The 20,264-nt window shown below is 59.1% G+C and overlaps 2 protein-coding genes across 8 annotated transcripts in view; both read right to left on the bottom strand.

Annotated features, from left to right (window-relative positions):
• The window catches only part of NGRN (neugrin, neurite outgrowth associated), a 7,108-nt gene extending 2,725 nt beyond the window's left edge, over window positions 1–4,383 (bottom strand). The window contains exons 1-5 of the mRNA XM_048867197.2: window positions 4,235–4,383; window positions 3,231–3,341; window positions 2,847–2,995; window positions 396–451; window positions 20–256 (exon numbers count right to left, since the gene is read on the bottom strand). Of these exons, the coding sequence (XP_048723154.2) occupies window positions 20–256; window positions 396–451; window positions 2,847–2,995; window positions 3,231–3,341; window positions 4,235–4,350 (669 nt within the window). The 5' untranslated portion in view covers window positions 4,351–4,383. The remainder of the gene's footprint in view (window positions 1–19; window positions 257–395; window positions 452–2,846; window positions 2,996–3,230; window positions 3,342–4,234) is intronic.
• Window positions 4,384–7,022: 2,639 nt separating this feature from the next.
• Window positions 7,023–20,264, bottom strand: part of TTLL13 (tubulin tyrosine ligase like 13) — a 28,191-nt gene continuing 14,949 nt past the window's right edge. For all 7 annotated transcript variants that reach the window (XM_048865881.2, XM_048865879.2, XM_048865878.2 and 4 more), the window contains 10 exons: window positions 19,883–20,026; window positions 18,456–18,541; window positions 17,846–18,071; window positions 17,043–17,227; window positions 15,525–15,713; window positions 14,831–15,014; window positions 14,260–14,460; window positions 10,350–10,722; window positions 9,037–9,286; window positions 7,023–7,577 (listed from right to left, as the gene is read on the bottom strand). In XM_048865881.2, coding sequence (XP_048721838.1) covers window positions 7,565–7,577; window positions 9,037–9,286; window positions 10,350–10,722; window positions 14,260–14,460; window positions 14,831–15,014; window positions 15,525–15,713; window positions 17,043–17,227; window positions 17,846–18,071; window positions 18,456–18,541; window positions 19,883–20,026 — 1,851 coding nt within the window. In that variant the 3' untranslated portion in view covers window positions 7,023–7,564. The remainder of the gene's footprint in view (window positions 7,578–9,036; window positions 9,287–10,349; window positions 10,723–14,259; window positions 14,461–14,830; window positions 15,015–15,524; window positions 15,714–17,042; window positions 17,228–17,845; window positions 18,072–18,455; window positions 18,542–19,882; window positions 20,027–20,264) is intronic.

Below are 20,264 nucleotides of genomic sequence, written 5' to 3'. Positions count from 1 at the left end.
TATACGTATATCTATTTGCCGGCGTGCTGCGGTTCAGGTCCCGCAGGTTGTACAGCTTGTCTGCCAGCTTGACCAGCCTGGCTCCCCGGCTACTGTGGGCCGCGCGCTCTATCTGCAGGCGCTTCCGCTCCATCTTGGGCAACATCTTGTCGTCTGTCACCTCCTCCACGATCCGCCGCACCTCCCCCCCAAACTGTTCCTCGATCTCGGAGAAGGTGGTGTCTGTGTCCTCCACCGTGTCATGGAGCAGAGCAGCCTACGGGAGAGGGGACAGCTGAGCGGCCGTTGGGGGTCCATGAAAACAAGGGGCAGGCTGGCTCTTCAAGCTGGAGCCCGGCGGGGGGCTCAGGGGCTTGTTACAGCCCCGCTCCTCCTGCCTCAAGTGCGGGACTTACCTGCAGCACCGCAATGTCCGTGACTCCAGCCTCCCGAGACAGGATCCTGGCCACACCTAGAGACACGGGGAGCGGGAGTCACGCAGGCAGCCAGGCCGCAGGACAGGCCATCCGGGGCACGGAGAGCACCTGCTGCGGGCCGGCAGGACACACGGGGCCCCCACACATCTCGCTGAGGGGCTGCTCTGCAGGAGAGGAGCCCTCGCTGCAGCTCGCCCCCCCCCCCGGAACCACATCCCCCCCGAACCCCCCCTGCGGCTCGCCCCCCCCGAACACACATCCCCCCGAACCTCCCCTCGGCTCGCCCCACCCGGAACACACATCCCCCCCGAACCCCCCCTCGGCTCGCCCCCCCCCGGAACACACATCCCCCCGAACCCCCCCTCGGCTCGCCCCCCCCGGAACACACATCCCCCCGAACCCCCCCTCGGCTCGCCCCCCCCCGGAACACACATCCCCCCCGAACCTCCCCCTCGGCTCGCCCCCCCCCGAACACACATCCCCCCGGAACACACATCCCCCCGAACCTCCCCTCGGCTCGCCCCCCCCCCACCGAACACACATCCCCCCGAACCCCCCCCCGGAACACACATCCCCCCGAACCTCCCTCGGCTCGCCCCCCCCCCGAACACACATCCCCCCGAACCCCCCCCCCCGGAACACACATCCCCCCGAACCTCCCCTCGGCTCGCCCCCCCCCCCGAACACACATCCCCCCGAACCCCCCCCCGGAACACACATCCCCCCGAACCCCCCCCCGGCTTGCCCCCCCCCGGAACACACATCCCCTCTCCGCGGCTCTACTGGCTCATCCCCCCTCCCCCTCGAACCCCCCCCGATAGGTTCGCCCCACCGAGGACACATCCCCTCCCCCCAGCAGACCCCCCCGCCCTATCGGCTCATCCCCCCTCCCCCGGAACCCCCCCGCCCAATCGGTTCCCCCCCAGTAACACCCCCCGGCCGGCCCCGCCCCCCACCGATGGGGTGGTTGATGTACGGGGTCCCCTCGGGGTCCTTCCGCCGCTGTTGCTTGTGCTTCCGGGCTGCGAAGTCGGCGGCCTCCAGCAGCCGGGCGGCCTCGGAGGCCATGGCGGTGCGGGGCGGCTGGGCCGGGCCGCAGAGCACGCCGGGAAGGCCTGGCAGTAGCCCCGCCCCCCGCCAAGCCCCGCAGGGACTAGCCCCGCCAGGCGCGCGACGCCTCTGGGGAGCCGTGACCCCGCGCATGCGCACCCCGGGCCCCGCCCGGCCCCCCCTCCCCCAGGCGCAGCTCCGCCCGGACCCCCCCCGCGCCAGGAGCGCCCCGCCCCGACACCCCCCCCGCGCAGGAGCGCCCCGCCCCGACACCCCCCCCGCGCCAGGAGCGCCCCGCCCCCCCAGGCGCAGCGCCCCCCACCCCAGCCATGCTCCCCGAGGCGCAGCGCCGCCCGGCCCCGGACCCCCCCGCTCCAGGAGCACCCCCCCCCGGCGCAGCGCCCCCCACCCCAGCCATGCTCCCCAGGCACAGCGCCACCCGGCCCGGACCCCCCGCTCCAGGAGCACCCTGCCCGGACCCCCGCCCCATGCAGCGCCGCCCAGCCCAGACCCCCACCCCGCGCCAGGAGCACGCCCCCCCCCCCCCCCGGGCACATCACTGCCCAGACCCCCTCCCACACCAGGAACGCCCCCCCGGCACAGCGCTGCCCGGACCCCCCCCACCCCCGCCCCAGCCGTGCTCCCCAGGCGCAGTGCCGCCCACCCCCTTGGGCCGGCCGGGGGTGCCGCGGCCTCCGCGGCCCTGGGCAAAGAGCCACGCACGTCCGGCTGCCACACGTCCAGGCCAAGGACACGCGCGGCAGCAGGGAGCTGGTCAGATTTTATTTGTCCCCGGGACGGGCCAGCAGCAGGGGCCAGCCCCGGCCGGCCGGCAGTAACAGGCCACCCGCACGCCCTACACACCCTTTCCACCCCCAGGCTGCGGAGAGGGCTGCAGGCTGCTCTCCCCCTCCCCACGTGCTAGTCCAGACGGGGTCCGATACAAGAAATTCCCATGGCTGTCAAAATATTCCTGTCCCCTCTGCACCACCCTGGAGCTGGCGCCCCAGCCCTCCGCCGCCCACTCCACCAGCTCTTCCCCCCTCAGGACCTCGCCATCCCACTCTCCAGGGTCTCCTCCTGGCGCCCAGTCTCTCCTGAGGGTGGCTTCCATCCCAGCCCCTGGCTTGGCTCCATCCTCCTGAAGAGGCTCCAGCTGGGAGTTCCTTCTGTTTTGCCTCTCCCCAGCTCTCCGAAGCGGCAGATTTCTCTGGGGCTTTGAGCTGCTGGACGGGCCCCCCGGCGCGATAAGGGCTCCAGGCTGGGGCACGTCCTTGGGCCTGGCAGGCAGCAGCTGCCCAGCGGCTTCTCCTGCAGAGATGGCCCCCGGCTCAGCTCTGCAGTCTGGGCCAGCCTGCTGCTCCCGGCTCCCCTGTTTACCCAACACCTTTGCATCCTGCTTCATCCTTCGCTCCAGCGGTGGCGAGAACTTGCTCCTCAGCACCCTCTGGATGACATCCGGGCTGACACCGAAGCCTTGGGCCAGACGGGCCACGGGCCATTCCTCGGGGAAGGCCTGCCTTAAATACCTGCCAGGAGAGGACGCAACAGAGGCGGAGTCAAGGCCAGCCCAGAGCCTGGCAAGCACAGTGAGGCCTCAGTCCCAGCCACACCGGGCTCAGCTGGACAGGCACCCGCTCCAGGAGCCCGTCTCTGCCCCCGCCCAGCAGCCTGCACGGGGGTCAGGGGCCAGGCCCTACCCTGCCCAGGCTCCAGTGCTGGGCTGCCAGCCGCACCGCCTACCCCGCATCCCGCCCTGCTCACCGGATCTGCTCCATGGCCTGCCAGCTCAGGCTGCGCTGGGGGGGCCCCGCGGGCTCCAGCTCCCTCCGCAGCCTCCGCAGCCTCACCGCCTTCCTCTGCTGCTGCAGCACCCTGGGGGAGTGGGGGGGGAGTGAGGGGCTGAGTGCACTCAGGGCCCCAATCCTACCCGGTCCCCCCCCAATCCTGCCCCATCCCTGCCCCCAGTCCCCCCCACTCCTACCCCGTCCCTGCCCAGCCTGGCCACTCTGCCCCGCCCCCAATCCTACCCCGTCCCTGCCCCCGGACCCCCCCATCCTGCCCCGTCCCTGCCCCCGGCCCCCCCATCGTACCCCGCCCCTGCCCAGCCTGGCCACTCTGCCCCGCCCCCAATCCTACCCCGTCCCTGCCCTCGGACCCCCCCAATCCTGCCCCCGGCCCCCCCCATCGTACCCCGCCCCTGCCCAGCCTGGCCACTCTGCCCCGCCCCCAATCCTACCCCGTCCCTGCCCTCGGACCCCCCCAATCCTGCCCCAGGTCCCCCCCACTCCTACCCCGTCCCTGCCCAGCCTGGCCACTCTGCCCCGTCCCCAATCCTACCCCGTCCCTGCCCCCGGCCCCCCCCATCGTACCCCGCCCCTGCCCAGCCTGGCCACTCTGCCCCGCCCCCAATCCTACCCCGTCCCTGCCCTCGGACCCCCCCAATCCTGCCCCAGGTCCCCCCCACTCCTACCCCGTCCCTGCCCAGCCTGGCCACTCTGCCCCGTCCCCAATCCTACCCCGTCCCTGCCCCCGGCCCCCCCCATCGTACCCCGCCCCTGCCCAGCCTGGCCACTCTGCCCCGCCCCCAATCCCGCCCCGTCCCTGCCCCCGGACCCCCCCATCCTGCCCCGTCCCTGCCCCCGGCCCGTCCCTGCCCCCGCTCCCCGCCCCCGGCCCCCCCCATCGTACCCCGCCCAGCCGCCTTGTCCCCCCAAGTTCTGCCCCGGGCCCCCCATCCCGCCGCGGCCCAGCCGCCCTCCCGTCACCTCTCCACCTCCTGCAGCGCCGGGTCCGCCGGCCCCGCCCGCCCCGCCGCCCCCCGGGCCAGCAGGCGGCTCGGGCCCGCAGCTCGCAGCGCGCGGGGCAGCAGCGGACCCGCCATGGCCGGCGCAGAGACGCGGCCCGCGACGCCGGGGGCGGGGCGCTTCTGAGAACGAGGCCCGGGGGGCGGAGCTGAATCGGCGGGGCGGGGTCTGGGGAGCTAGGGCCGCCCCTGGGGCTGAGAGCGAGGGACCCCGGGGCGGGGGCGCGGGAGGAGATGTGGGGGCGCCGGGGGGGGAAGAGGGGCGGGGCGCCGGGGGGAGATGTGGGGGCTCCGGGGGGGAAGAGGGGCTGGGCGCCGGGGGGGGAAGAGGAGCGGGGAGATGTGGGGGCACCGGGGGGGGGAAGAGGAGCGGGGCGCTGGGGGAGATGTGGGGGCGCCGGGGGGGGAAGAGGAGCGGGGCGCTGGGGGAGATGTGGGGGTGCCGGGGGGGGAAGAGGGGTGGGGCGCCGGGGAGAGATGTGGGGGCGCCGGGGGGGGAAGAGGGGCTGGGCGCCGGGGAGAGATGTGGGGGTGCCGGGGGGGAAGAGGGGCGTGGCGCCGGGGGGAGATGTGGGGGCTCCGGGGGGGAAGAGGGGCGTGGCGCCGGGGGGAGATGTGGGGGCTCCGGGGGGGAAGAGGGGCTGGGCGCCGGGGGGGGAAGAGGAGCGGGGCACTGGGGGAGATGTGGGGGCACCGGGGGGGGGGAAGAGGAGCGGGGCGCTGGGGGAGATGTGGGGGCACCGGGGGGGGGGAAGAGGAGCGGGGCGCCGGGGGAGATGGGGGGGTGTGGGGGCGCCAGGGGGGGGAAGAGGGGCTGGGCGCCAGGGGAGATGTGGGGGCGCCGGGGGGAGATGTGGGGGCTCCGGGGGGGAAGAGGGGCGGGGCGCCTGGGGGAGATGTGGGGGCGCCGGGGGGGGAAGAGGGGCGGGGTGCCAGGGGGAGATGTGGGGGCACCGGGGAGGGAAGAGGAGTGGGGCGCCGGGGGGGGAAGAGGGGCGGGGCGCCGGGGGAGATGTGGGGGCGCCGGGGGGGGGGAAGAGGAGCGGGGCGCCGGGGGGGGAAGAGGGGCGGGGCGCCGGGGGGAGATGTGGGGGCGCCGGGGGGGGAAGAGGGGTGGGGCGCCGGGGAGAGATGTGGGGGCGCCGGGGGGGGAAGAGGGACGGGGCGCTGGGGGGAGATGTGGGGGTGCCAGGGGGGAAGAGGGGTGTGGCGCCAGGGGAGATGTGGGGGCGCGGGGGGAAGAGGGGCGGGGCGCCGGGGAAGAGGGGCGGGGCGCCGGGGAGAGATGTGGGGGCGCCGGGGGGGGAAGAGGGACGGGGCGCTGGGGGGAGATGTGGGGGTGCCGGGGGGGAAGAGGGGCGTGGCGCCGGGGGGAGATGTGGGGGCGCCAGGGGGGGAAGAGGGGCGGGGCGCCGGGGGAGATGTGGGGGGGCGCCGGGGGGAAGGGGGTGGAGCACTGCAGGGGAGATGGGGCAGGGCGCTGAGGGAGATGTGGGGCAGGGGAGATGGAGGGCGCTATGAGACATAGCAGGGTGTTGCGAGTGAGGGGAAACACCATGAAGGTTGTGGCCTATGGGGAAGGGGACCCAGGCGTCACTGTGGACAGCTGGACTCGGTGTGCAGGTGCAAAGAGCATAGGAGGTTTTCGGTGCCATTGTACAAACTTAACGGGGCAGCCTCATTTGGATCCTGGGCCAGCAGGGGTCCCCCCCACCCCATCAGCAGGGAGCTAGCAGAACTAGAGGGGCTCCCGAAGCATGACAGGAACAGTTAGAGGCCTGGAGAAACTCTCCTGTGAAGACAGATTCGTGCCCTAGAGAGGAGACCAATAAAAGGGGACGTGATAAAAGTCTATAAAGTAGGGACTGGTCTAGAGCAGGGAGATCGAAAACATCTGTTCTCCCCATCTCATAACACAAAAAAGGGACACTCGGTAACACTGCAGGGGGGGGCAGTTCAAACCCAATCAAAGGAAACACTTTTCACACAACTGCTGATCAGAATATTCCACCATCATTAAGTATTTTGACAGGGAAATTAAACCTTGTGCTTCACAGTTTAAAACAATCTTTAATGACCAGGGATTAAACTAAAACCTAGATGGGGCAGATTACCCTACATCTGCCTCCTGGGAGGTTCTTCACCTTCTCAAGCATCAGGTACTAGTCACTCTTGGAAACAGGATCCTGGACTAGGGTGCCCAGATCTCCCAATTTTATAGGGACAGTCCCGATTTTTGGGTCTTTTTCTTATATAGGCTCGTATTACCCCTGAGCCCCATCCCAATTTTTTGCCCTTGCTGTCTGGTCACCCTATCCTGGACAAGTTGGATTGTGGGTCTGAGCCAGTCTGGTATTTGTCAGTCCCTGTGAACTCATCGAGTGGCTGTTGCTATGTACTCACTCAGCCTCTCGGCAGCGCAGTGAGGGAATGAAAGGGGTTAGTAGAACAAGCAAGCAACTGCTTTGTTTTGACCCTCATGCGCTGCTTTGTTGCTGGCACCCAGTGCCAAGAGGCTGAACAACAGCTTCCTGCAGCTAGGCACCACAGAGAGCCCTGAACAACATATAGGCCAGCAGGTTCCTTTCCTAAGGTATGTGGGGGGGAAGGGCAGCCCAGCCAGTGGGGACTAGGCCCATGAGGGAAGAATCAGAGAGTACCTCCCAGAGCCAGGCCTTGCCACGGAAAACCATTCCCCATCTGCTGCAATGCTGCAGGGGTCACGGGCAAAAGGACAGACTGACGGAGAATTGTAAAACAGTATAAAACTTTAATAAGACAGATACAAAAGAACAAACTCTTGCAGCCCTGAAGGAAATAAGCCCTGCCCTGAGTCACTAACGCTGCCCTGCTATTAGAGTGCTGATCAGTAGGTGTGGGGGAGAGGTTGCAGTTACAGGCTGGGATCCCAGCTACAGGACAAAGTCGGCTGCAGAGGATGGTGCCGAATACTATTAACAAAATCCCTTGCACAGCATTGTTTGAAAACAGCTCTGTCCAGTGGAGACGTGACTCTAGAGTGCTCACTAAATGGTGTCTGAAGTGCTCAGCCCTCACTGAGGGGCTCCTCATCTGCAGCAGACACCTGCGTTTTCATCACTAGCTGCCAGGTCATCGCAGCAGGCCTGGGGTCACTGTTTCCCTTGTCTCCCCCTCATCTGTCTGTCCCCTTGGAGGTTTTTCTCCCTTCCACGCAGAAGAAACCATGTCTTTTGGCACAGCCATCACCTTTGGCTGCAGGATTCCCAAGGCCATTGGTCCCTTTTTTCCCCAGAGACTGTTTGGCCAAGGTTCAGGTCCATTTCCTGTGGGGGAAGCAAGCAATCACTGATGAGAGAAGGTCTGGGTTTGCTTCGGGGACACAAACAGATCAGATTGGAGGAGCCAGAGAGCTGGGGAGCAAAGAATCAATATGCTTCTCCCCCTCAACAGCTCAGGTGAGCCACGCTGGGGAGAGAGGAAACTACAGAGCAAAACCAGCTGCCAGCAGCTAAGCCTATGGCCCTCTACAAGCTTATTGGTACAGCCCAGTGGGCCTTGCAGGGAGAGGGGATCCTGGGATCCTGTTCAGACCTGAGTGCAGACATTGTGCTGGAGAACGCTCCCGGGGGGCTTGTAGTGGCCGCAAAGGGTAGGGTGCACACCAATTACCCAAACCGGGGGCACTCTCACTAAATGCATTTGCTCAGCCCTAGTTCTGAACACTCGCCAGACCCTTTGGCAAATGCTTCCTCCATCCAGCTTCATGGGAAAGCCCAAGAGATGGAAACATTCTTTCAAATGGGAAATAAGGGTTAAACTGAGACATTCTGGGTGAGGACAGAATTCCATCCCAGCTCCTGAGGGCAGGGCCCATGGGCAACGGTGAGCGGCAATTCGCCTCTTGTTTCGTATCGATTTAGCCGTAGCTGGTATCCTCACTCCCACAGGTTGCATGGTGACCCCAGGTTAGCTTTCTTTGTACAGTCGGATATGAACAAGCAAAACTGGGTTTAGACATGTGGCTTGACCTCCCACTCATCAAGCCAATCAAATCCCATGGACAGTCCCTTCCAATGCAAACTGCCCACAGCAGCTGTAGGAAGCAGCATTACGGGAGCACGGATTACCATTATTCACCAGTACCTAGAGGCCAGCTAGGCTAGCCCGTTGTGGTGCTGGCCACCGCACAAACATAGCCCCTGCCCTAAAGAGTTTACAATCTAATAAGGCCGAGTTATAGCCCGTTTGGGAAGAGCTCGGTAAAAGAGTCTGTGGACTTGCTCCAGCATGGCAGCGGGACCCGCACTGCAAAGAGGGATGTTCCAAGGTGCCAGAGGGGTAAGGAGCTTTTCTCTGCTGAATCAGGAATGGGACTATGGGGACAAGCTCTCTGCAGATTTACAGCATGGCTCATTATAGATAATGCAACCCAGGGAGAACGAAGCAAGGGCCTGAGAGGTGGCACCAGTGGGTGAAAATACCAGCTGATCGTTTCATTCCTGATGGTCTCCAGCCATTTTACAGTGTTCAAACAGGGCTGGCCTAAGTTGCCATGGCTCTGAAATGCAGCTATCCCTGCAGTGGGACATATCTGCTGTTAACAGAGCACACTACTCCACAGGAGGAGTTTGTTAGGAGGGGTGGGGAGGCGAAGAATAATGTACTCGAGCTGGCATCTGGCCAGGATAACAGGGCAAACCTCCTCCTGTGGGGACACTAGCTCTGCAGGCAGCACAAGCGGTGAGGAGCTCGCTGGAAGCCAGCTGCAGGCAGGGCCGTTACCTGTGGTGGTTGAAGTTGAGCATGGGCATGGCACTGGTGCGGTGTGAGGTATCTGAGCGCTGGACGATGGGAGCAGAGGCAGAGTTGATGGCTAGCTCATGGACTGCAGCACGGCTTAGGGGGTGTGTCACTGAGGGGAACGTGCAGTCACTATATGTGTGATTTGGAGCCTTTCCAGCATGAGCCAGGTACCTCAGAGAGTCAGAGTAACCACTGTCCACATGGAGGGGCCGCCTGGGGGCATGGGCATCTGAAATGAGAGCACAGGAGGGATACAAAGCAGGGCTGGAGCATCCCAGGAGGGACACCAAAGATGCCTCTTGATGTTTGCCTCAAGCATGCCAGGCTACATGGCCACAGACCTATGTTAAGGCACTGGCTGGAAGCTGGGGCAGTTCTCCAAAGACTGAGGGGATAAATACCCTGCCCCTCAACTCCTCTCTTCTGTCAGAAGCCCTGACTGCAGCAGGGAGCAGGAAGGGCAGTGTGGCTCCGGGAAGGGGACAGTGGGAGAACTAGAGTTACTGTTGAGTTTTTCCCCCGGCAGTGACAGTGTCTGTGCGACCCCCTCCTACAGCGGAGGACCCACAGTAGTGGCAGTCCTTCAGGAGTCTGGTTGGGAATACACAGGGTTATTGACTGATATCCTGGAGCCATGTCACTCACAGGGACCCCTAAGACACTCTTGGGCCATAACCGTCTGAAGGGGCATTATGGCACCCCCAGTCCACTCCCATTTCTAAAACAACTGCTCTCCTCAGACACTATCACGGCGGCTGCCTGCTGCTGCCCCCCTTTCCAAACACAGATGAACTTACACCCTGCTCACTTTGCAGCACCTGGTCCCATGTGCAGGTGCAGGGGAGGAGAACACATCTCCTCAGGGACAAAGATCTCCACTGGCTTCCAGCCCTTAGAGTCCAGCACACACTCACCCTCTACGGGTCTCTGAGGGTCTTCACTGATTCTGAGTTTAATTTCCCTGCTTACTCCCTGAACATGAAACTAGACACTAATGGCACCCAGACCTTTCAAACATCCATGGCCCCTTTGAGAGTCTCAGTGCTGGAAATTAGGAGACAAATCAAGTAAGATGGAACACTTCTACCATGTCACCAGCTGTGCCAGAGGAGAATGCCCTGGGAATCCAGTCAGACGAGAGAAAGTCTCCCGCTAACCAAACCATATCAATGGGGAGAACAGGAGAGCCATAGATGCCTGGAAGGCAACTCAGAGTTGGGTTATGTCTCCCAAAAGAGAGGATGCTTTAGAACTGACACCAGCAGTATGCCAGACCCCAATTCTGTACTCACGGCCTTCAACCTTGTTTCTGGCGCTGGAGAATCTCCGGCCTCCTTCCTTCAGCATCTTTGCCAGAGCACAGGGCTCGGTGACTATCGGTGTCCCCAGAGTGTGGCTTCCTAACCAGCTCATGTTCTTCTGCGGCTGCAGGCCATGCTGTGGCTTATACTGTGCACGGTAGGGGATGCTCTGGCCCATCCCTGACAGGGTACCCAGGAGGGTGGGAATGAAGCCCTGGTTGCCCAGCATCTGGGCTCTGGCCGCAGGCTGCTGCAAGATCTGCTGTCCTAACTCCCGGACTGTGCCTCCCAGGAGCGAGAGGGGGACAAGGGTCATTAACCCCTGTGTCTCCTGGTTCCCAAACACATCCTGAAGGAACTGCGGCTGGAAGAAAAGAAGAGCAGCGACGTGTGTTTTAATTCCTGGGTGGGCATGGTTAGGGAGTGGAGAAGGGCTGTCCTCCTTATAGGCTTTAAGGTCAGAACAGAAGGGACCATGCTGATCGTCTTGTCTGCCGCCTGCACATCACAGGCCACAGAACCTCGCCCACCCACTCCTGTAACAGACCCCTGGCCTCTGGCTGAGTCACTGAACTCTTCAGATCATGAGTTAAAGTTACGGAGAATCCACCATTTCCACTAGTTTAACCCTGCAAGTGACTCATGCCCCATCCTGCAGAGGAAGGTGAAAAGCCTCCAAGGACTCTGCCAGTCTGACCTGGGGGGAAATTTCTTCCCAACCCCCCTATTTAACCTGTTACTGTTACACCCCTGAGAATCCTCCCTGCATTTTCACCCCATTTACACCCCACACTTACAGTCAGAGATTCTGAGGCCAGAAGAGACCATTGTGATTCTCTAGTCTGACCTCCAGTACAACATAGGCCAGAGAACTGCTGCTTGCAGCCCATCACTTCTGGCTCAGTGAGAGTTGCTCTGTTACACAGACACACCCACCCTGGATTTCAAGATACCAAAAGATGGGCTTGATACTGTGACACACCCACCCAAAGTGGGCCAGTAGCTTTGCAGGCAGCTTGCAGCCACCTGAGTGACCTGCTTTATGCTGAGAACAGGGCCCTACTAATTATCCTTAGCACACTGCATGTTTCTAAAGCACTCAAGCTACGTGACACACACTGTGTGTGCCGTTAGTGTACGTGCTACAGACTGCTGTCACATTCCCTGGAACGGGCCAGCCCCACACAGAATGCCAGGAGATCAGGGATGGGCATTTGTCAGGGTGCAATTTTTAGATAAGTCTTTGTCGCTCCTTTCAGCCCCACTTGGTCAAAGGGCTCCCTTTACATAGGTCTCCCAGATGTTAGACAGCTACTCCAGAGTTCACTTTCTTCAGCTAGTAAAATTGTCACTGAAATGGAAAAATAGCCACTGTGTCTAAAGGTGATCTGATCTCTAGGGGGTTTCTCATGGCCCAGCACTGGAGGGCCACATTCTCTTGCTGCTTGCTGCTCATTGGTATATGAATATTTGCACTAGGACAGAGAGTGCAGCAGAAAATCATACTCATGGCCATGTGTTTTCCCTAACAAAGTGGAACACCTGCAGTGAATGGAGGAGGGCTTGATGTTTGACAGAGAATCTGCTTTCCCCAGACTTGCTTTTTTCCCTACAGATTAAAGTAATTTTTTTCACTGCAGAAGGAAGGGGCATTGAAGGCATTTCCGGTGCCTACAGGAGCTCATTTGGGCAGTAATACTAGCCACCCTGAGGACTGGGAATGGAACCCTCTCACCACATCCTGCACTTGATCACTGGAAATATACCGAAGTGCAATTAAAGTCTGATGAGTGGTTATATGGGCTAGTGTACATGACACAAGCTCTGCCCATGAAACCATGCCTGCAGAGCATATGCCAACAGGAGTAATTTGTAGGTCCCTATAGAAAGGCCACCTGCCCAAATGATGCTAGCTAAGCCAGCAGAAGAGCTCGTCTGTGGGCACAGCTGTGTCTACACTGGGGTTCTGCAGGCAGAGCCTGTGGGCGGTGTGTGTTTTCACACCCCTCATCAACACAGCTCTGCCAACACAACTTGGTAGTGTACAGCTGGCCAAGAACAACAGCCCCGTCTTCTCCAGCAGAGCAGCTCCTCTTCTTCACAAGGCTTCCACTCCTGTTATCTAACTCTAGTGAAGACAAGGCCACTGAGAGCAGATGTCCCAGAGTGCACAGCTCAACCTTGAGCCAGGACACCAGGCTGTGATGCGCACTGGGACTTGTGGGCTCCATAGGGAGCACTTCACAGAGGCCCCCGTGACCTGTTCCATGGGGTGCTGAAAGATGGGGCCCCTCAGATCAAGTGCCTGCAGGACCTTCCTCTTGGGAGGCCCCTGAAGAATCCCTTTTCGACCCTTTTGAACACAGGAAAAATTAACATAAAACCAGGCCAATCCAAGGACCCAGACCCAGCACCCATTCTCATTTAACCCAGCCAGAGGAACTTCTCCAAGTCAGCAATGCCCAGTGTACAGTGGAGTCGCATCATATGCGCATTTAACTTACGCAAATTAAACTATACACATTCGGCAAAAAAAAAAGAAAAATAACAGTAACTCGCAGCGGTGGAGTACTGTACAGGAGTCGACGGGAGAGCGCTTGGGGGTCGATTCATTGCATCTAGACTAGACGCGATAAATCAACCCCTGCTGGATCGACCGCTGCCCACTGAGTGTGAGCATCTCGCCGCACTGAGTGTGATTCTAGTGTTTAAAGATATGTATTTTTTGTACAACATGGCCCCTAAATGCAAGCCAACTACTTAATCTGGTGCACAACCGAAGAAACAGCGATCTGTTCCAATGCTGGAGGAAAAACTGGCTGTGTTGGACTTATTGAGAGATGGCATGTCGGTCTCTAACGTGGCGTGTAAATATGGCCGCAAAGAATCTAGCATCCATGCCATCAAGATTAGAGAGAGAAATTCATCAAGCCGTGGCATCAAGTGCTCCAATAACTGCTAAGGTGATGAGCCAGGTGTGTGATAAGACTTTAGTGAAGACTGAAAAGGCATTAAACTTATGGCTGGAAGACATGAACCGTAAACTCGTGCTCTTAGCCTCTACGCGCTGTTCAAACCTCCCGCCGAAGAGGGACAGCCTTCTGATGAGAAGGAATTCAAAGCCAGCCAAGGCTGGCTTAACAGTTTTAGGAACCGCTTCAACCTCAAAAACGTGCAGACTACTGGTGAAGCTGCATCTGCCAATGAAGAGGCGGCAAAAGCCTCCCCCGAACAACTAAAGAATATCACAGAAGAAAAGGGCTGTCTTCCAGAACACGTTTTTAATGCTGACGAGACTGGGCTCTTCTGGGAAAAAACGCCCAACCGCACTTACACTTCGAAATCAGAAAGACAAGCCCCTGGCTTCAAAGCAGCTAAAGACCGTGTGACTGTGTTGTTTTGTGGCAATGCGGCTGGGTATTTAATAAAGCCGGGCTTGCTCTACAGGGCTGCATATCCCTGTGCCCTAAAAGGCAAGAACAAAAATCTCCTGCCTGTGTTCTGGCAATCAAATAAAAAGGCTTGGGTGAGGGCAGCATTCTTTCTGGATTGGTTCCAGAGTGTTTCATTCTGGAGGTCAAGCGGTACCTCGAAGAGAAAGGACTTGACTTTAAAGCGTTGCTGATGGCAGACAATGCTCCTGGCCATCCTGAGGCACTCCAGTTTGCGCATAACGACGCTGAAGTCATCTTTCTCCCTTTTCTATTCTTTCATTCTTCTATCTCTCTCTCTTTTTGATTATATGCAATTTTCGCCTTACGCACTGACTTTAGAACCTAACCCCTGCATAAGATGCGACTCCCCTGTACTCAGCTCCTCCTGCTCCTGTCTGTGCAGGGCCACCAAGAATACTACCTACTGCACTAGCCTTGGGAGGTGCCTGTGAGCAGCCCACCTTTACCTGGCTCTCGGAGATATTGATGTGGGGCCTGTGGACATTCACAGGCCTGGGCTCAGCTGTGTGGAGCAGCCGAGAGAGCTGATCCACGATGCCCAGACCCCGGATGAGGTTTTCGCGCTGCAGAAGAGCCTTGATCCTCTCTACTTCCTCATCTTCCACTATGTCCTGGGGCCGCATGGAGTCAAACACCATCTGCTGCATCTTAGGACAGAAATACACCTTGAGTTACAGCATGGGCTGGGGGGCTGGGTGACAGACTAACAGAGGAAGGAGAGTGACTGAGGCCACAAACTCTGCTGGGGTCAGGAACAGGGCCTGGGCCACAAGTTCCAGTGTGGAGCAGGAAGGAGACTCCAGTCGGGAGTAAAAGGGGTAGGGGGCCATAGACTCCCATGGGCTGGCTGTTCACAGCACTCCCCAGCACAGGTCAGCAGCAGTACAAACTCCACAAAGACGAGCTCAGTCCTTGGCTGGTGTAGGAGATGTCAGTGCCCCAAGCTCTCCTCCTGGTGCCAGGTGGCTCCATTTGACATGCCCCATGGAGCTGCATGCTGGATGAGAACAGGGGTACCTTCCTGTTGCAGGTCCTGGTGCTGCTGTAGGTGAGGCGGGTGGGAGGAACCTTGGCCTTTCTGCGGATGCGGGATTTCTCCCCAGCTGACTCTCCCTGCAGGTTCTCCTTGCGCTCCTTTTTCTTCTTCCCAGTAGTAGCCTCTCGTTGCTCTTGCTTCAAGCGAATTTCCTCCAGCTGCTGCCTGGCAAGAACCAACAGTCTTGGTCATTGCCGCTCAGTGTGAGATCTTGTGCCAAGCTGTGCTGACCCCAATGGAGGTGACATACGGCACAGCCAAGGACTGCTCTCCGGAGCAGCGTCCAGGATGGTGAATGTGCTGGGAAATGGCCCCAGGCCATTAAAAGCTGTTACCACCCCCATAAGGAAATGCCCTTTGCACCAGGTTGTGCCACCTAGATGGGGTGGAGACGGGTCTACTCAAATGCACCAGGACACATGCTATAAACCACCTTCAGAATCCATAAACAATGGACTCTGGCATGTCTCCCACTCAGGTCCAAAGGCAGGGCGGAGAGGTTACGTGGAGGACACAGTGCCTTCCCCTGGCAATGGAGCCAGGGCTCCGCTGCTAGGTGCTCACCCCTCCACATGCTTTAGGCAGCAGTAGCTGTTCCCAACAGAGAGACAAGCGGTGAACACTCTCTGCCTCATGGCATTCAATGAGGAGGGCTTTTCCACAGGAGCAATGTACCTGGCACACTCCTCTCTTGCCTTGGAAGCCACTGTTTCCTGGAAGAGGGAGCTGCTGTGCTTGAAGAATGGCTCATACTTGTCTGTCTCGAGCACAGGGTAAATGCGCCGGTACCCTCCCAGGTGCGTGTTCTCATACTTCTCTGTTTGGGCCAGCCAGGCCGCCTGGCTGTTTTCTAACTGCTCACGTCTGCCATCAGAAAGCAAAGATGAAGGCAGGAGGAGCCATGGCAGACACATCCCTAGAGATTGTTGTACAGGCAGCAGGGTGGGACAGGTTCCAGATGCTGCCCTGTCCAGGAGTCTAGCTGGCATTTCTCCCCTTCCCCATCTGGGAACGCCGGTGTGCATTCACTGCACCAAGCCAATGCACCCTCCCATTTGGTATCTCCTCCAGCTGGGCAGTACAGGCAAAGCAGGGAGGCTCAGAGCTCCTCTCTCCAACTGAAGGGCTCCCATGGTTCCCACCCTTCTCAGCCAACAGTACCAGTTTACAAGAGCTCAGCTGTCTCATCCGGGCCTGCCACATTTCATCCAGCTGTGAGCACTCCAGGCTGCCTGGGAGAGGGGGCAGCCCAGCCCCACACAGTGGGGCTGGAACAGTTTTTATAGTGGGGGTGCTGAGAGCCTCTGAACCTAACTGTAACCCCTGGATATGATGGAAACCACTTCAAGCCAGGGGGTGCGGCAGCCCCCCAGCACCCCGAGTTCTAGCACCTATGGACCCAGGGGCAGCAGAGCACAGGGGTTAATATGCCCCTCGTGTCCAGGCTTTAGTTACCTGATGTAATTAATTGAAATTGGTGTCTGGGAGGGAGCTCCTGCCCACCCTGCCTCAATAGGCGGCCAATCCAAACTGGCCTCAACAGTTGTGTATTGGCTTTAGCCATGAATTGACATGTCTGCACGAATGGGCAGGGAAGCAACACTGCTTTGTGAAGAAGTAGGGTTGTCAACCTTCCAGGATTGGCCAGGAGTCTCCCGGAATCGGCATCCATCTCCTGGTGACTATTGAAAGCAATCCGGGAGATTTTAATAGGATATTTTAAGATAATGACATTATGTCATATTGGGTGGGGGGAGGGGGGGAAATCTCCCGGAATAGCTTCAGTCAGAGTTGGCAACCCTATAGAGAATCTGGAGCCTCAAAACTTTTGTGGGAAAAAGGCCACGTGTCACCGGGTACAGCGCCCCCGGATGGCCAGGGAGGGCCCTGTGACCAAACCGCACAGTTGAGTGGGAGAAGTAGTAAGCAGCCTGGAGTGGGGCTGAGTCTAGAGTACCAGGAATCAGACATGTCTCGGGGCTGGGAGCCTCAAACCCGGGTCTCCTCCGGGATGCTGAAAGCCTGAGCCCTCTCCCCTTACAGGTGACAATGTTCTCAACAGTGCCACAGCCCCAGAGGGATTTCAACGGCCACAAAGCAGCCTTTGGCCTCTCATGCTCGTTACTCTGTTCCCTGCTGTGCCCCCTGCTCTCCCCAAAGGCCTGCCGCACTCCTCCTTGGAGTGAGTAGTACCTGGCTTCACGAGGTGGCTGGTGGGCCTGGAAGAGTCGCTCCTTCACCCGTCGCTTGTCCTCTTCGAGCACCTTCCTCTTGTCACAGGCTCGCAGGTTTATCAGGTTGATGGTGTCACAGAGCAAAGCGTCCTTCACCTCTCGATCCAAGTGCGAGTCCGTGGTGAAACTGGGAGAGTGATTCACCTGCCAAGACAAATGGCTAGTCTAACACACACACGTGCAGCTCCACAAATCTGCTGCAGGCAGCAGGATTGCTGGCCTCAGACCCTTCACCACCTCCTGTTCCTTCATTCCTCTCTGGCAGCCTCTTGTCCCACAGCTGCAATCTTTCCTATCATGGTAATACCAGTAAGCATGGTGCTGCTGTGTGGGGCTGATGTTTGCTGTTGCTGCTTTCACGGCACAAAGTGCCATCTAATGATCAGCCAGGCTGCAGGTATAACTTCCTGGCTTCTCACTGACCACCAAGGACACTGAGGAGAGCACACACAGGTCATCCCAGGTTCTGAATGGTGCTGCAGAGATCCATGCAGCTCAGTGACTCAGGGGAGTCCGTTATTATGCCAGGAACTTGCGGAAGATGTTTCCTTGTGGACTGTAGATTGCTTGGCTATTTGCCTCCAGAGATCCTCATTTAATGGAGTGCTGCAGAGATTGCAGGTGGCAGTGTCAATCAAACTAAAACTATCTGAAACATGCCCCAGGCTTTAGTTCTAATTCTCTCATTGGGCGACAAAAGCCCTCAACCATTTGCTGTGCAGAGGGGGAGATTTCCAGGCCACCGGAGAGGTTTTCACTCACCTCCAGCAGCCAGGGTTTCAGCTTTCTGTCTAGCAGGATGTCAAAGCCCAGAATCTCAAAGCAGGCACAACCGGTGATGTGGTTGGGGAAGCAGGTGCGGTAGTTGTGCTTCAGAACAGGGTGGGCTGAGATAAGGGTCTTTATAATGATGTCCTCAATGTCTTCCCAGAGTTCTGTCGTGTCGTAGCTGTTGTCCATCATCCAGGCATTCAAGGTAGACAGTTTCCTGTTTGGGGAACAAGGAGGTGATAAGAGCTGCCCAAGTCAAAGTGGGTCTGCAGCAGTAGCAAACAATGTCACCACACTGGCTCCATGGCTCAGAACAGTGTGAGGAACTCAGGGGACTGAGCCCCAGTGCCGCTTCTTACAAAGCCAGCAAAGTCCCAGAGGTGCCCCACATATAGGAGCTAAACTGAGGGGACAGTTCTGTGCTCAGAATTAACAAGCAAAGAGACAGTTGGACCAGGAGCCCAAGACCCTAAAGCGGGTGATCTCCACCTAAGTGACCTTAAAAGAGAACATGGGGTGAGCCCGCACAGCATGCTGCCCCATCAATTGGCCTCCCAGCAGGAAGTGAACAGGGCCTGTGGTGGCATAGGCAGGATGGTACCTCTTACTGCCCATCATGTCGTCTCGGATGAAGTTTTCATTATGTTTGTTGATAGCATAGTTGGTCAGGTGCATGCAGATATCGTCCTGAGAGAGGGACAGCAAGAGACCTTCACACTCAATCTCTGAGTGCCAGTGAGAGACAAGAGGCTCCAGATGCTCAGCAATGCTTAGCCTTCTGTCCGGCAACTGCTGCTCACCTCTGCCCCAGCACCAGCACCTCACCTCTGTCCCAGCACCACTACCTCCTCCCCTCCCCAAGGCTATTCCTTCACCCCAGGCCTAAATTCTTCACCCTTCCACTCTAAGATGCCTGATTTCAGGTCAGCAGCAAAACCCCACAAACCTATGAACACATGGCCAGAGCCTGCTGTGGCTGAAATCTGCCTGGTGCAGCAGCAGCCAGCTGGTCCTGGACACATCTCTCAGATTGTTTACCCCAGCACAAATTAGACCTGCGTGGGGATTGGTGTCATCCAAGCCACTGGCAATGGCTTCTGAGGAACCATCTGCCACCTGGAGATAGCGAGAGCCATGCCCTCTGCCCACCCCATATGCCAGTGCTGAGGAGTGGGAGATAGGAGTGGGCTACACTAGATTTGTGCCCACTGGGGTATGCCCCATGCTGCCCCCCAGCAGAGGAGGTGCAAGCAATTTCTGCAAGAGGAGCAGAGAAGAGAATCTGCCCCTTTTCTTTATTGATCCCAAAGCAGAACACCTCCTGAGACACTCAGCTACTAGGGGAGGGACTGTGTCCGTAGGTAGGTATGTGCAGAGCCCTGCAAATCTGCAGATATCCATGGCTATCCACATGCATATATGCGGACATCCAACCACGTTTGTGGATCGTGGCTCGGATGGGCATATAAATTTTGTATAGCGCAGGGCTCTAGGTATGTGGCACAGATTAGCTAGAGTACTTCCCAGCTGAGGCAATAGCTCGGGATGAGTGCTTGCTAGAGGTGTTTGGATGGACTCCACCTCTGCGTACTGCTGTGTAAGGCACAGAGCCCAATGAGGAGACCTTCTCCCCTTCCCTTTCCTTCTCCATCTCCCCATTCTCCATCGCTCCTCCTGCCATCTCTGGATGCTGCCAGGGGGGTAATCACTCTGCTCCCTGTTCTGCCCCTGAAGCGTGGGCAAAGCAGGGAGCAGAGCAGACCCAAGGGAACGGGGGCTGTGCATCAGAGATGTGGCAGCAGGTGGATAAGGCCAGGAAACAGCCCACTTGGGGGATCCTGGAGCTCCTGAAATAACCATCCTGACATGGAGTAAAAGGAATGGAGGAGGAGCAAAACCGAGCAGGAGGCAGAGGAGGGAGAAGAAGAGAAAGAGGCCCTGACTTCCCAGTGGTCTGCTGCCCTTAGGGCAAGTGTGTGTTAATCCTATTGACACTATGTCAGTTGCTTGGAAACGTCCCTTCTTTACCAGGTTGCTGCTGCTGGGCTCGATGTACCTCATGGTGGCAAACCGGGCCAGCCCTTCCTCATAGACAAAAATCTTCAGGGGGTCACAGGATGTGACCAGGACATAGATACGCAGGTCAAATTTGAAGCCATCAATAAGGAAGGGCTGTGAGAGAAAAAGGGGGGAGTGCCCGTGAGACACAAAAGCCTTGCTAGCTGCATGGCTCAGGGTCTGCACTCTCCACAGCTCAGCTGGGAAGGAGAAATGCTGAGCAGCCTGGCGATGGCCCTGCTGGGAGGTGGCAACCTCAACGCTGCTGGCTGAGCTTTCACAGTGGAAGGCTGGCAGCAGTGGGGCACGGGACACTGGAAGGACATGGGAGGCCAGAAGCTCACACCTTTTT

The sequence above is a fragment of the Caretta caretta genome, chromosome 10 (assembly GCF_965140235.1).
Source record: "Caretta caretta isolate rCarCar2 chromosome 10, rCarCar1.hap1, whole genome shotgun sequence".
NCBI classification, from domain to species: domain Eukaryota; kingdom Metazoa; phylum Chordata; order Testudines; family Cheloniidae; genus Caretta; species Caretta caretta.
The sequence above is the reverse complement of the archived record's forward strand: the minus strand, read 5'-3'. Positions and strand labels throughout refer to the sequence as shown.